The 14744-nt window shown below is 41.7% G+C and overlaps 1 protein-coding gene across 3 annotated transcripts in view; it reads right to left on the minus strand.

The window, feature by feature from the left end:
• The window catches only part of SGCD (sarcoglycan delta), a 317216-nt gene that overhangs the window by 45989 nt on the left and 256483 nt on the right, over nucleotides 1-14744 (minus strand). For all 3 annotated transcript variants that reach the window (XM_071814693.1, XM_065849345.2, XM_071814694.1), the window contains 2 exons: nucleotides 3760-3847; nucleotides 1411-1530 (listed from right to left, as the gene is read on the minus strand). In XM_071814693.1, coding sequence (XP_071670794.1) covers nucleotides 1411-1530; nucleotides 3760-3847 — 208 coding nt within the window. The remainder of the gene's footprint in view (nucleotides 1-1410; nucleotides 1531-3759; nucleotides 3848-14744) is intronic.

The following is a 14744-nucleotide window of genomic DNA, read 5'->3' on the forward strand; positions in this document are numbered from 1 at the left end:
CTCACCTAACTTTGTGTAGCTGGTGACTGAACTAGTCCAGTATGTACCAACAGTGACTTGTGAAGAGCTACACCTGGCCCGTCTACAAACAGCAACCTTCTAGAATAGTACGATATCACGTAACGAAAAATGTTAATGGTTGGATACTACGTCCATTCGTGATGGTTAGACTCTGAGGCCCTCCTTTTAATCTCCTTTAGATTATACATAATATAGTAATAATATATTATATAGTATGTAGTAAATAACAATAAATATAAATACCTGACATCATTCTAAGCTCCTTCATTGATCTCTGTGTTTAGGAACTTACTAGAGAAGTAGGCAGTAATTTTGAGCGAACAGATGCATCCAAATCAAGCCATTAGAAAACAGCTATCAGTGCATCCACAGAGACCAGTGGCACAGCTATGTGATTCACTGCCAGCAATATACCCTGTCTGGTCCTACATGGAAACATTTACGAGCAAATCTTAGACTAACCAAAGAGCACGGACTGAACCGGTGAGCAAGACCATTTAAGTTCCTAAGAGGCCATTTCATATAACTATCAAATATGTTTGAAAATTTTACAATTACCGCAATTGTTTAATTTCTCTAATTAAAACAAAACCAAACCCCAGAACAAACAAGAAACAACCCCCACTCCCCAACCTCAGTGTATTCACAGTTTTTATTAGGAACTACCAATATGAAGCCCAGCCTGCAGGACAGCTGGGAGGCAAAAGGGGAGCTCAACCTGCCCGCTCTGTCTCCAAAGGCAGCTGGGGAAGTGGTGGCACTGGTAAGGTGGCCTCTCCTCCCCTGCATGGGGCACTCAACCCCCCCACAGAAGAGCTGGAGATGGCTCTGAGATGCACAACGTGCTCTCATGTGTGGCTAAGGAAAGATAACTAATATAAAGGCCATCAAACTATTCAGAGAATTAACATGAGGTCCTAACTCATGCTGCCATTTTCACTGCAGGTCTCCTCCTTGGTGCTCACTTTAAGATGAAGGAGGAGCTGGTGGAAGTGGTGTGATCAAAGCCATGAAGCCTGAGGCTTCCCTGTGCACAGTCAGTGCAGCCATGGAAGCATCCTTATAGCAATCCCACACCATCCTTCATCCCTGATCCAAGAGATAAAGTTGTGCAGTTTCCAAAGCCAGTTCTACATCTGTGTCATTGAGTCAGACAAGCCACTTCCAGGGGAGTTTTTTCTGAAGGGGAAATAACATATTGTGCAAGTTAAAAACCTCCTCAGATAGAAACTCTTGGTCATTACCTGTTTGGGGAAGATTCAAAGCAATAAAGACAGTGAAAGGGTTTATATCCAAAAGAAGCTTTCGGCAAGCACGAAATCAGGCAAAACTATTCTAAAATTTGAACAGGCTCATATTAAAACAGTGATTTAATGAATAATCTTTTACCTAAAACTCTCAATCTTTCTGCTCCAACCACCACTTCGTTGTCATCTGCAGAAAACAGCAATTTTCCAGAGAGGGTTTTCACCTCAAATTTTTGGCTGTGTGCTTCCACTGCTTGGGGACCTGGAGGGAAGAAGAGATTTAGCACAACTTTTTATTGAAAAGTATAAGAAAATCACATAGTAGCTTCATACATTTAATAAAGCCAGCTGGTGAGATTGTCCTAATAGCTCTACAGATACCTGTACCCGACATATTAAACAGAGAAGTCTGTGCTTTCCAGAGGGTGACCTCTCATTAGTAAAGGGCACTGTTTTCTATCCAAATAACATCCCCTCAAATATTTCTGCTTATGTTTTTGTTCATTTTTCTGTGTGCCATAAAATCATCATTATACTTGGGATAGCTGGGAGATTCTTATGAAAAGACAGACCCACATGTGAAATAGTAATGCATATACCCAGCTGTGCTTTGAGAGTATTGATGCAGCTGTAAGAAACATCAAGATTTCCTGAGTTACATTTTGCTTGGGCTGACACTGCAGTGTAAAAATTCCGGGTTTTCTGCCTGTTAAACATACCTGGATTAAAATGATATCAGTGCCATCCACAGTCCAATTTGAAAATTAAAACAACAAAAGGCAAACGTCACCATAGGAGCCAAGACAAACGGCAGAGTCTCTCACGTTCAGAAAGTTTCTAAACTAGTAAAACTTTCCTTCATAGCTCTTATTTAATTCTGCTGCTTCTCCTGGAGGCTGCTGGCAACTGCCTCTGGCAATGAGTTTTGTCCTGGAGCCTGATAAACATCTGCTGCCTGAATAGCAAATTCCGTGCAGGTTTGTGGCTCAAAAGCTACAAAGAGCAGACCCCTCGGTTACCTGACCTCAGCTACACTTTAGACAAGTCACCACCAGCCTTGTGCAACCCAGTCCAAGCCACAGCCTCCTTGGAATACACCTGCACAAGGCAGGTGATTGGACTTTGCATTACTTCTGGTCACTTCCCTGACTAGTCTCGTATCTCAAAAGACAGGAGAAGTAAGAGCTGATAGCCAGTATTTCCTTACAGGCAGGTTCTAACTCCATCCGTACCCTGCGTCTGCCAGCACAGGTTGTCTGTATTGGCGTCTGGGCACATAAAGAATCACGTGCACATTTCGGACTACAGGAAAGTGAGGTTGTGCCAGGATCTCTGGAAACACTTCAAAACCCTGCACCCATTCTGAGAAAATCTACTGCTTCCAAGCTTTAAGTTTGATTTCTATCTTGCTAATTAACTGCCTCTCTACCCATCACTGCAGCACGCACTGCATGGGACCCTGTCTTTGCTCCACTCTGAAACCAAAGCTGCTGCCGAATGCAGAAATGAGCTCAATAACCAGAACATCACGCCAGGAGACATCACTGACTACGTCCTCCCAAGCTCTTACGAAATGGAGGTGCGTAAGTGAAAAAAATACCCTCTTGAAAATACATGGAGAACCAACAAACTAAACACGTTTATTCTGAATGTGAGAATCATGGAGCTTGGGGTTGAATTTATTTCCTTCAGGCAATTTTCATACATGCTGCTTAAATCATTGCTTACTGAAGCTGCATATTTAATTATTTAATACTGTGACTAGAGGCCAAGATGTTATATAAGCAAACCAAACAACCCGGTCTCACGTAGAAACAACATGTTTATGGATTACTGTCTCTGCCACACAGCAACACTTCTCCCATTCCCTAAATAAATCTCAGCAAAAAAAAAAATCTATCCTATATCATATATATATATTAGCATATATAATGCATTAGGCTCTTTAAACCCAAATTACACATGCATTCATTCAAAGGCTGCTGCGCACTGAGGATTTATGAAACACCCATTTCCCCATCAAACACGCTCATGCTTGGAAGCACGAGAACATTCATCAGTAGAAGGGCACAGATATTAATAGCTCTAAAATGCAAAGTGTCCTAACCCAGCCACAGTTAATCTGCAGAGTTCCCAAGATCTCAGGCAAGTTAGAAGTGTCTCAGGAAAAGCCTGTGCCTGTTAGAGCAGAAATGTCAGCCTGCATATGTTCCTCTTAACCCTGAAGTCATACAAGTGACCTTTCTGTCTCTGGATTGGCTTTCAAATGAAAACGATGGTCTGCTTCATTATCAGAAAGCACCAGCCAGCTGCCTCTCCAGCACGGCTTTCATGTCTCTCACTTTCTTTCTACAAAGCACAGAAGTTTTCATTTGTACTTCACAAGATACCTGGGCCCCCCTCCCGCATGCTAAAGCCAACGCAGCATCCCACAAACACCCCTGCTTTCAGCCCATCTTAGTTCTGCCACGCAGCCTCTCCCCCTCCTTACCTGTAACCAGGCGAGTAAGGACTTTAGTCTTCTCATTGAGGATGTTCACTGTCACGTTTCTGGCAGACTGGAAGTACAGTGGGTTGCCCTGGAATGAAACCATGAGAGCAAACACATGAGATGGGGGTGGCTGCTCAAGACACCCAGAGCTTTGCATGTTGCTGCTGGGATGATGCAATGGCCCCAAGGTTTGGCATGTTGTTGAGGTGCAAGCTACCCTGCATTAATTTTTATTGTTCAGGGTAAAACCATAATAGACACCTCTGGCCCAGATAATGTCCCAGAGACTACCCTTGTTTTAGGGATGGTTAACTTTATTGCCAGCGTAAGAAAACCAACTTCTTATTTGAAAATGTGCAGGTGACATGGGACCTGATCAAAGCTTCCTGAACTTCATGGCGTTTTGGGAGGGTGGCTGACTGGAGCAGCGCATTTCAGAGTCAAATCTGCCATACTGCACACAACTTCAGACGACTCCAACGGGTGACTGTGTCTGTGTACCACACAGCCATGTAGGTGCCCCATGCTCAAGGGCTGCAAATGAGAAAACCTTACTAACGTGTAGAAAGTGCCTTTGATCTCAAAGCACTTATGAACCATCCATCATGTACCACCATCTCATTGCAGTCTGGGATGCCAGCTTAGGATCAGACCCATCAAGTCTTCCCCATTTGCCCACACAGATTTCTGCCCATTTTTCACTTTTCTGCTGTAAATATACCTCTGAGAGAAGAGCTAGAGCAGCTGTTTACACATAAGAGCCACACAGCTACCTGGCAGCATCCATCTCAGGTATTTCTCCCACAGAGCAAAGCCAAAGACAACCCACAGAGAAAACCATCTGGCTCCTTCTTTGTGCAAATGTATCCAAGACACCCGGGAACTTGTGTTTTCTGCAGGCAGCCCCAGTCCACACAGTTGGTTTCTCCAGGGCTATTAACCAACTAAGGCACTAGCGCAGGGTGACCCCAACTTAAATCAGCCAAAAATCTAATGTGCGAGGTAGAAATTCACTGCCAGTATCTCATCGTCATGTCTAAAGCAGGCACCTGATTAAATTCATCAGCTGACCAAGCCATGGGATTGGTGGAGGTGATAAAATAGCAATAAAATCAGCCAGGAGCTAGAAATTTTATGCCCATGTGCTTCTAACACCAAAGTCTCTTTCCTGTGTTTCAAAATCTTTCTATTAGGAATGAATAATCAGGACGGAGATGGAGGATCATGTAGGTCAGGCATGTTCTCCTTGTATCTTCAGTTTATAAGGCACATAAGTAACATCTGCATTGAAGCCATTTTCCTGGATCATGGCAGAAGAACTCGGTTGTCTGCATAACAGGAGGCCAGGAAGGCACCCATGGGAGTCCTGTGATGCCCTGGAGCTTCAAAGAATACTTCTAGTGATGGGTAAATGATTCCCAGCAGTGTTTGCAGAAAACGAACTTAAAAAAAACAAAACAAAACCAGCCCTGCATGTAAACAAATATTCACAATAATGGTATTTGGTGCCTCAAGTATTGGCACTGTGCGCACACATAGGATCAGCCCTTCAGCAAAAAAAGGAGAGATGAGAGTTGTTTGATCACTTATAACTAGACCATTATGGCCACATTCAGACTATTTACAACTAAGTAAAAATAATAAAAACAATTCCAATTAATCATTTTCAGAGCTTGGACAAGTTTCAGAAGCTCTTGGTGTCTCCTCACACACTAAATGAGGACAAATCATCCTTATATACCCCTGCGATGTGTTTGACAGTTTAAGTAATATACTACCTGAAACTGAAACATTATTAATAACTTAGAAATAGGAAGCTGTGGCAATGACTGGTAATGATTTTTGCTCTTTTAAATTCATTTTTATTTGTGTTCTTCTGGAAATCAATGTTGATTACTATTTTACGTCTAACAGCACAGAAAAAAAGATGACTTCACTTGAATACCCACTTGCTCTGGTATTAATTCTCCGATCAGGGTCCTAATTTGAACATCCCCAGTGATAGCAGTTTACTGCTACATTTTCATTTCACACTTACAAATGAAGGATATTTTTAAAGGCATATAGCTACAATTTGCATAATCTATAGCCATAGGTGAGACTATAACCACTATAAACGTGCCATCCCAAGCACAGAAATGTCATATTTTTGACTTCCACTATTTGACTTTGTTTGTGGAGTTATGCAAGTAGCTAGAGTGTTTTGAGAAGGCCAGGAAACCTTCTAGTCCAAATTAGAGGTAGGAAAAGTAATTTCCATGGCTTTGAAACTGTTACTGATCTGCATAACAGGAGACTGCACTACAGAAGTTCTACAAGATAAGCCAAGTGGTTAATACGAAAAGTCACAGAAAAAGTTGCTCCAAAGAAGTCTTACAAGACAAGCTGAGAGCTGGTATCCACCTACGAAATACATAATCAGACCCTGAAACGCTTACCCAGCACAGTCATTTCATTCACTGATTCAGAGCTCAGATTCATGCAGCCTTCAAAAATCTAAATTTCCCTAATGGAAGAGTTATGTTTTTATTGGTCTGCAGGGAAGGAACATTTCAAGCACTTAATGCAATGCTCGCTCTCATTTCCATAATTCTTCTTCCATTAAGAAATGAAAAAGAGCTGAAAAAATCACTCCGTTTTGCTGAAAATTCTGCAGATTTCCTGTCCATCATCTTCTGTTTGCAAAGGTAACAACACTGATATCTTTTACACACTCAAAGTTTAAAAAATGTTTCCTCTGTTGCAAGTTTCCTCCAATCACACGGAACAAAAATAATCAAAGCATTAACAATTTCTTAAAACAATTAGAAATGGTAACCAAAGAGGCAAAACCCTTCACTTCTCTCACATTTTCACATTATAATGACACAAAATGAAGTATACTGATGCACAGGAGCAAACAGAAATCTAGATTAATATGGCATCATTGCCACAATAAAAATAATTATGTAGTGAAGTATATATTCTCACAAACTGTCATAACACTTGGTAGGCCGAGAGGCAAACTATCAGCACGCAATAAATAAGCATGTCTGACTCTAATTGAGACACACCACTGAAGTATCATATGCAACGACCCAGTTCTGAATATTTCTAGATAAATAATATTAAAAACCTATATATATTTTACTCTTGCACTTGACGCAAAGAAAACTGAAGCAAACAGAAAACTGGATTAAATATTCTTCCAGGTTCAGAAAAGTAGAGGAAACAATTTTTTTGTCTACCTGTTTGCCTCCAAAATGTTCCACCCCATTCTTCAGAAAAGCACGTTTGAGATAAAGCACATCTGATATCGCTGATCACACAATAACCCAGCATATTTCACTGCCTGTATGCTATCAGATACACCGAGAAATCTTCTTTGTCATCTGTTCTTCTCTCATCACAAATATGACAAGGCTTCCCCAAACCCTCTCTTCGCAATAGCAGATGCTGCTCCCAGCCCACACGCTGCCACCGACTTGCTCTTTGTGCCCAGACTCGGCTGTTACGACTTAAACCTCTTTACAACAACCCCTATTAACTGTGTCATGTTAGCAGAGCCCCAGTTCACATCCACCCAAGCCATCCCACTGCACTGAACTGCAGCCTTCAATTTAACTTCCTATGCAACTTTACAAATTAAATCAGTGGTCACCTCCTTTCCGACATTATTTTATGTTATTGTTTCTTTCAAGTGGTTCCTTTGATGATTTGGCTGGAAATATTGAGGTAGAGACATCGATGGGAGTAGGATGCTGCTTCTTTTTTTTTGTCTTTCCCCTTCAGTATGTTTTCCTGTTTGTTTCTGATTTATTTCAATCATTTTCCTTGCAGGATACCAATGGAGGATCCCACCCTGCTCTGGGCTGCAGCTCCATTTCTGGGGGTAGGCGAGGTTTGGATATTTTAAGGACTCTTTGGGCTGGTTTTCTACTTCCAGCCCAGCATGAATCTACTATTCACCCTGCAGGAAATCCTGCACAGTAAATACATCATTTTGCCTCTTACTCTGACCCCTCATTAGCAGACCCAACAGCTTAACAATAATGCAAATGTTTGTAGACACATCAAAAAAGCTGCCACAGCTATTCGATATATTAAAATGTTGGACACATACTGTAGAATAAAGAATGTGAAAAGTACAGAAATACATCAAAACAGTACAGCTTGTTTCCTCACTAAGCACTGAGGTATCCAGTAAAACACACATGATTTCGCAAAAGGTATCAACTGGCTGTTTGCTAGGTTAAATACATGGTAAAACAAGCCCTAAGAGCTCACTAGCTGTCTTTCTCTGGCTTGCTTTGGAAGAGATGCTAAAAACTCCTAGATCAGAGACAAAAACAGAAATAGCACTTTGACTGACAACCCTAATTTGTAGCTGAAGCAAACCCAACCAGTGCTGTCTTTAAGGAAACGCAATACTTTAACAGATGTCCTTAGACTGTTTTTGGGAATTATGGAAAATATTTGGAAATCCTTTTAAATTTAAACAGGCAATTTTAAAATAATGCATCACAGTCAGTGTGTTTGTAATTTGGACAGTCAAGAGGAGTAGCTTTGATTTGATGCTGTGGATTCAAAGACTTCACACAGTTAAGTGCAAATGAAGCTTGTGGAAATAATGGAAATGGTGAATTTCCTGCAGGCTTGTCAAAGTAATGGGAAAAATTAAAATATTAAAGCACAATCCACTTTGGCAAGGAACCATCTATAGAGAAACTACTCAGAGCACCATTTTCCTGCTCAACTGTACCTTTCACCGACATTGCAGAAAGCAAACACTGCTCCATACACAGCTGCACTGTCAGAGGGCAAAAGCTCATTTTCTGTAAAGCAACCAGCCATCCAATATGAGAGCAAACACTCCTCTTCACCTGGGCTACAGACACACGAAGCACATTGACTTACATGCACCCTTAGTGATGTTTTAAGGAGCCACTGATAGAGGGGAAGTATTCATGTAGGTTACAACAAGTATATTCCTTTCCTGAGGTCAAATCAGACCTGATATACTAGAAGCTAAATGTGATAATGGTAATAACAGCAATGATACCCACTCTCCTGCGCTGCGTTTTCCATTGGAAGGCACAACTCATTGTTGCACGAGGCAACATTTCTCAGTTTTGTCTGTTGAGTTGGGTGCAATTGGCTAAAAAACCCTTCAGAATTGGTAACAGATGCTGCAGAGATCAAGCAACTGGCACTGCTGTGAATCACAGCAAACCTCACCACACCATCGTACAGACATCGTGCATCTCCTGAAAAGCAAACAGACAAAGCACTGGACAGCACGCATCTTTGGCTGTGAAGAAGACAAATTTGGGAGTATCTAGTGAACCCTGTCCCTAAGATGCTGCTTGGAAGGGCAGCCTGGTCTTCATCTACGTCAACAGAAAACCTACTTTGGAAAACAGACTTCAGGCCAGACTTGCGAGCCAACCATCACTGTTTCTATTTCAAAAGTAAAGCAAATAGCTTTTCCTCCTGTTTCTGATTTAGCTCCCCACAGCAATAACAGGGTTTTGCCCAGAAGCCTTCTGGCACAAAAATTTAAGTCATGTGGCTAAATCCCTAGGTGTTAGATTGAAAACACCCCTTAATAAGATTTGAACATACTTTTTGTTGTTTAATCACGAAGTGTCTTTTGATCTTGACTTTGTCCTTTAAACAGTTGAATATAATACTCTTGTAACTAAATCCCTTTTTTAGTTAAACTTCCGATTTGACAGGGTAAGCTCTTCATAGCAGAATGAAATCAAACCGCAAATGGAATTGGTAACAAACATTAAAACAAATGCTACAAAATGCCCCAGTATGTGCTATGGTTGCATCTCAAGATGATTGCTTTTAGGAAGGAGGCAACGGGTCCAGTGCAGAGATAACAAAAGGTTGTTTGCATCCTCTTCTTCCAGGAAACAAACTTTTCACAAACGTAATGTGCCCAAGTCACGCAGCCTGGATCAGTAACAGAACTGATACATCCCTGACCTGCAACTGGCACCCAAAGACATTAATGTATAATAGTATCATGAGTTGACTCAATGTGCTGTGTTCCACCTTTTGACCTTTTATTAGGTATTAAAATGCTTAAAACAAAAAGAAATAAGTCTGTTCTGCTATACAATGTACAATCATGTTTGCAGAAATAATGTTTTACAGTACCACTATGGTCCTGCCCAACTTGACACATTTTAATGGCATAGATGGTGTACATGTTGGAGTTTTATGTTCAATACCACAAACACCCCTCTTCTATGGCATTTCTTGAAGTTCATTTTAATAACAACAGAAACAAAAGATAAATTTCCTACGGCTACCTTAAAGCAATTATATCTCTGACTTCTTTTTAAGGTGCAAAGAAGGCAGGTCTGTGATGTGAGATCTAAACGACTGGGTTCTGCTTTCGGATGGCTACTCAAGGGGGTTTGTATCCTTCTAAGTGACTTATTCCTGCAATCTAGGGGTTTCTGTCTTTACAAGAATGCCTGTAATAATCTCATGAACACAGTCCTTTGAGAGAGTGGCTACTTCTTCAAGATGCCTAATCTACTGCTTTGGAGCTGAGGTTCTTCTGAAAATTAAAGTACACAATGTCTGATGACACTAAAAACAACACTGAAAAAATCTCCAAGACATTATATCTACCTCAACTTCTTTGCCATTCTTTTTCTTTTTACTCCATTGACTCATAATACGATGAAAACCACAGATGACACGATGAAACTGATAGACATACACACAAAAATAAAATGCAACTGTGCATGTTGGAGTTCCATTCTGTGTCCATGGGCGTGGGAAATCTGTATTTCTAACATGTGAAGGTTGCTGCACATTCACGAAACTTTCTGTATTGTTAGGACTGAACTGAGCATTGCTGGCTTTAGAAAAAATCCAATGCCCTAAGCATGCTCAGCACCAGAAGTCCCTTGGCAAGACACCCTTAGATGACATCTGAAATGAAGAGAACAGCACACCTTGTAAAATGAACTGAATAATTCTGAAAATGCTTCGAGCACTTCACTGCAGAGTTTACCCAAAGGTGTTATGCCTGAGTCAACCAAATGTGCACTGATGATTAACTTTGCATCGCTGGGGAGTGGTTCTCCCTCCTACAAGCTCAGCAGGACTCAAGAAACTGTAATGCAGTCCTGGGTTCTCAGCACATTGATGACCACTTCTACTAAAAATCAAGTAAGTATTCACTAACCATTTCAATTTCCTGGAATACTCTGCAGAAATACCTAACCACAGTAGCTGCTCAGTGGCAGCTCACACCAATCCGATCCCCATCGACAGAAGGTGTTGTAGCAGCGGGACTATGGATTTGTGCTGAGTTATAGCCCATTTTCTGCCCTGGGCTATGCTAGTTATGGTCAGACTCCAGTGGTGACAGATCTCCTGCTGAAATGAACACACTGTATGTAGGCACAGGGCCGTAAGAGAGTGGGAGAGAAGAGAGCTCTGCTGAGGTTTAAAATATTCTAAATCACCCAACTATATAGCTACTCCACTGCTCGTAACTTTTACTCCAGACAAGTGTGCAGATCTCTGTTCATGTGTTTTCATTTTTATGGCCTTTCTGGTATGCTTACTGTCTACCTTAAACATCTTTTAAAACTGCCTGTAAATCATACCTCACTATCTATAAAAGGCATTTGAAGACAATATTAAAATTATACAGAACTAGTAATTTCTGACTTACTTTATGTAACTATCAGCATTACTTGGACCATAGTACAGCCAGAAACGATTAGGATCTCACTCAGTTAGTGAGGTGAATACACATTTAAGAGTAGATACAGTTAATACTAAGAAAGGCACAGTAATATTTTCCAAAAGTCTGATTCAGCAGAGACACTTGGGTTCTGCAACACTCACAGCACCTTTTAGGCATTTTGTTACTGCACTGCATAATGCCAAGTTATATATCCAGATATTTTTCTCGAAGAAGGCTAATAACATGGCTATCACTGAACATTGCTTTGAAATTATAACTTTCCTTTGCTGCATGTCATGGATCGCTTATTTTTTGTATTAGATTATAAATGGCCATGCCAACTTAGGTATGCATGTACAGCACGAAACGCAGGCAAGATCCTAGCGGAGGCCTCTGGTGTTACTGAAATTCAGCTGCTGCTAATAAGAAGAAAGGAAAACATTTCCATCTGTCTGGATTGGGAAAAAAAATTCATGAGTCTCTGATTCATCTGAGTCCATATGCTGATATGCAGACAATACTTATGGACACAGAGACATAGGCGAGGTAGCCCACAACAGAAATCAAATCAATCACAGATCACAGCATGTGATTTGCCTAATTACGAGTAACACCTCACATTTTTTATCTATGCAAACAGCACTTTGTGAACGAGCAGATGGCGCTGCTATGGGATGGCACCATCCTCGACAGTTGCAGATGCAGAGCATTTACACAGCACGCTGAAAAAATGACACAACACAAGCTGCTTCCTGGGAAAGAAGATTCAAATTGAACAAGTGTCACCAAACAAAACACACGTATTTATTGATGTTCTGAACTTATCTGATCCAGCTTCTTTTCTCAAATCAAATACATATGGGCAGGCCAGGGAGTGATGCTATCTAGACATCATTAAAGTCTCTTAGATAGCACCATCACGTGAGTTGCTGTGCACAGCAAAGCGGAGATGCAGACCAACTTGAGTCTAGTTCCAACCCGCAAACAATTTAAATCCACACAAGCAGAATCAATAGGAAGAAGCCCTGCAGAGAAAGCAATTACACTGCAAAAGCAACTATATTACAGCACGGTTACGGCTGGGAGGCAAGACGCAGGGGCCATCCTCACTTCTCTGATTACCCAGCGGAGTTCTCTCCAATGCATCTGCCCTGTGAAATGACAAGGTTCAGCCCGGACATGTTCCTGCAATCAAAGTGTTTCTGTTCTTGGGCTTCTATTGTAATTGCAAAGCCCTTCCTTATGAGAGCTGTCCTTCATGTTTGTTGTGCTCCATAAGGAAATATGGGTCTGTGCATCAGGAAAGAGGTTTGAAGGGCTTGGTGTGCTCTCCTTTTCAATAGCTTTGCGGGAGTAATAATCTCATTTCCTGGATATACAATTATTTATTCATTGGAGACTGTGCACTCGCCACTGTGCAAGACACAAAGAAAGATCATCTGACCATTCCTGGCAATAGAAAATTCAAGTTTTCTTTTCAAACTCATGCTTTTATTTGTGGTTTGTCTGCATTTTTTTTCCTGAGCTGCTCTAAGCGCATACACTGGTGTGACAGGTTTGAAGCAGCTATAAAATGATTGATGAAAACCATATTTTGGCCTTGTTATGGGAATATTTATTGTAGAAATAAACTCAGTTAACTCTGTAGGGGCATATCTGGGAAAGCAGGAAGGACAGAAAAGAAAATCTGCACTCACGACTGTATCTCCAATACTAAAGTAATTTGATCTGCTATAATTACGGGGTCACAGAGACATTTGCATAGACTGTTTTTAAATTGCTTTTTATCTAACCATGTTGTTTCTTCTACTGAAATGATCAATACTCGGCTTTAAGAAGGATGCTCTGTTGATCTACATGACCAGACAGAGGCTTCTCCACAGGAGTAAACACGGGGCCAAATTCTGACCTGCACTGTGACAACAGTCCACGTGTGAGTTAATGTCACACAGGAGCCGTCTCAGAGAGGAAGGACTGCAAACCCCATCCGCTTTAGAGAGCCCGAACCTCTAGCAGCCAAGGCAGTAGCACACTTGAAAAGGTAAAACGACAGATGCAGCTAAGCATGTGACATGAAATTGGATCGATCTGGAGGAAAGATGCTAAATCCTGCTGGACGTCGCTACGCCAAACGCATGTAGCTACAGAGGTAGCATGACAGCAAATGTCTCATCAGCGGGACAGTTGCATGAGCAGGAACAGGGTGCTCAGTGTTGGGATTTGACTGCAGCTTGTGGCTGCCATTCAACAGACACTCTTGGGTATCTGCTTCAGGGTGAAGAGAGGAGAGGAGCGCAGGGTATTGCCATGGTACAGGGCCAATGAGCAGAAATACATCCCTCACCCACTCCACTGGGGAGCTGGGGAGTGGTATTTCAAGAGATGTCAAGCTCGCAGAAACAGCAGCAGATGCTTTTTCCATGCCTGAAAAAAGACAGGCATGTTGTTTGGGGAAATGGTGAGGAACGGCAAAAGCAGTCAAAGAGATTAGGATGTGTGAAGGTAAAACAGAGCACAGGGAGGCATATAGAAGCCAAGGACCCTGAATGACTGTTTGGGCAATCAGCAGGGTGGCTCAGCCCGCCTGGTTGTCTCCACTTTTAAACAGAAGGCATTTGGCTCCTGACGTTTTTATTCCTGAAGTTCTTTCAAAACTCTGGAGGAACAAAGTTGATCAATGAAGACACCCAACCTGTGGCTCCTACCAGGGAAGAGCGAAGGAAGGGTCCTGCCTGCATGTGCCTGTTTCTTCTCTGTCAGGTAAGCTACACTTCCCAGAATGCTGCATAAGAGAGAATGTTGCATCGAGAAACAAAAGGCCTGCTTCTCTCCCAACTGTGTACCAACATCAAGGTTCATTATTTATAAATAACAGCTGGGAAACATACATAGCAAAAGTCAGTGGGAGCTGGGGATTTCAAGAGTGTAGCAGTAATATAGATAAAATATTCTGGCTTGAGGCAGCAGTAAACATGCAGTAAAAGGTGCTTCTCAACCTAGCAGCACTGGAAACACATGTGCCATTGCCTTGTCTGGCCTTTACTTCATTTAAACAGTGAAGGATCTCCTGCAAGAAGCTGGAGGACATGGCTCTGAACACTGAACCACAGGAAGCATCAGAGGGAATGTGTTCAGGTTCATCCCATCAATCCCCTGCCTTACAGCCATGGCTCTTTGGAGACCAAGTCACTAAATCAATTCCAGTTGATCATTTACTCTTGGCCTTTTACAGCAATTAGTGTGTGTCTGGATTATGAATTATTTGGTGATTCACTGTGTG

The sequence above is a fragment of the Patagioenas fasciata genome, chromosome 14, assembly GCF_037038585.1.
Source record: "Patagioenas fasciata isolate bPatFas1 chromosome 14, bPatFas1.hap1, whole genome shotgun sequence".
NCBI classification, from domain to species: Eukaryota; Metazoa; Chordata; class Aves; order Columbiformes; family Columbidae; genus Patagioenas; species Patagioenas fasciata.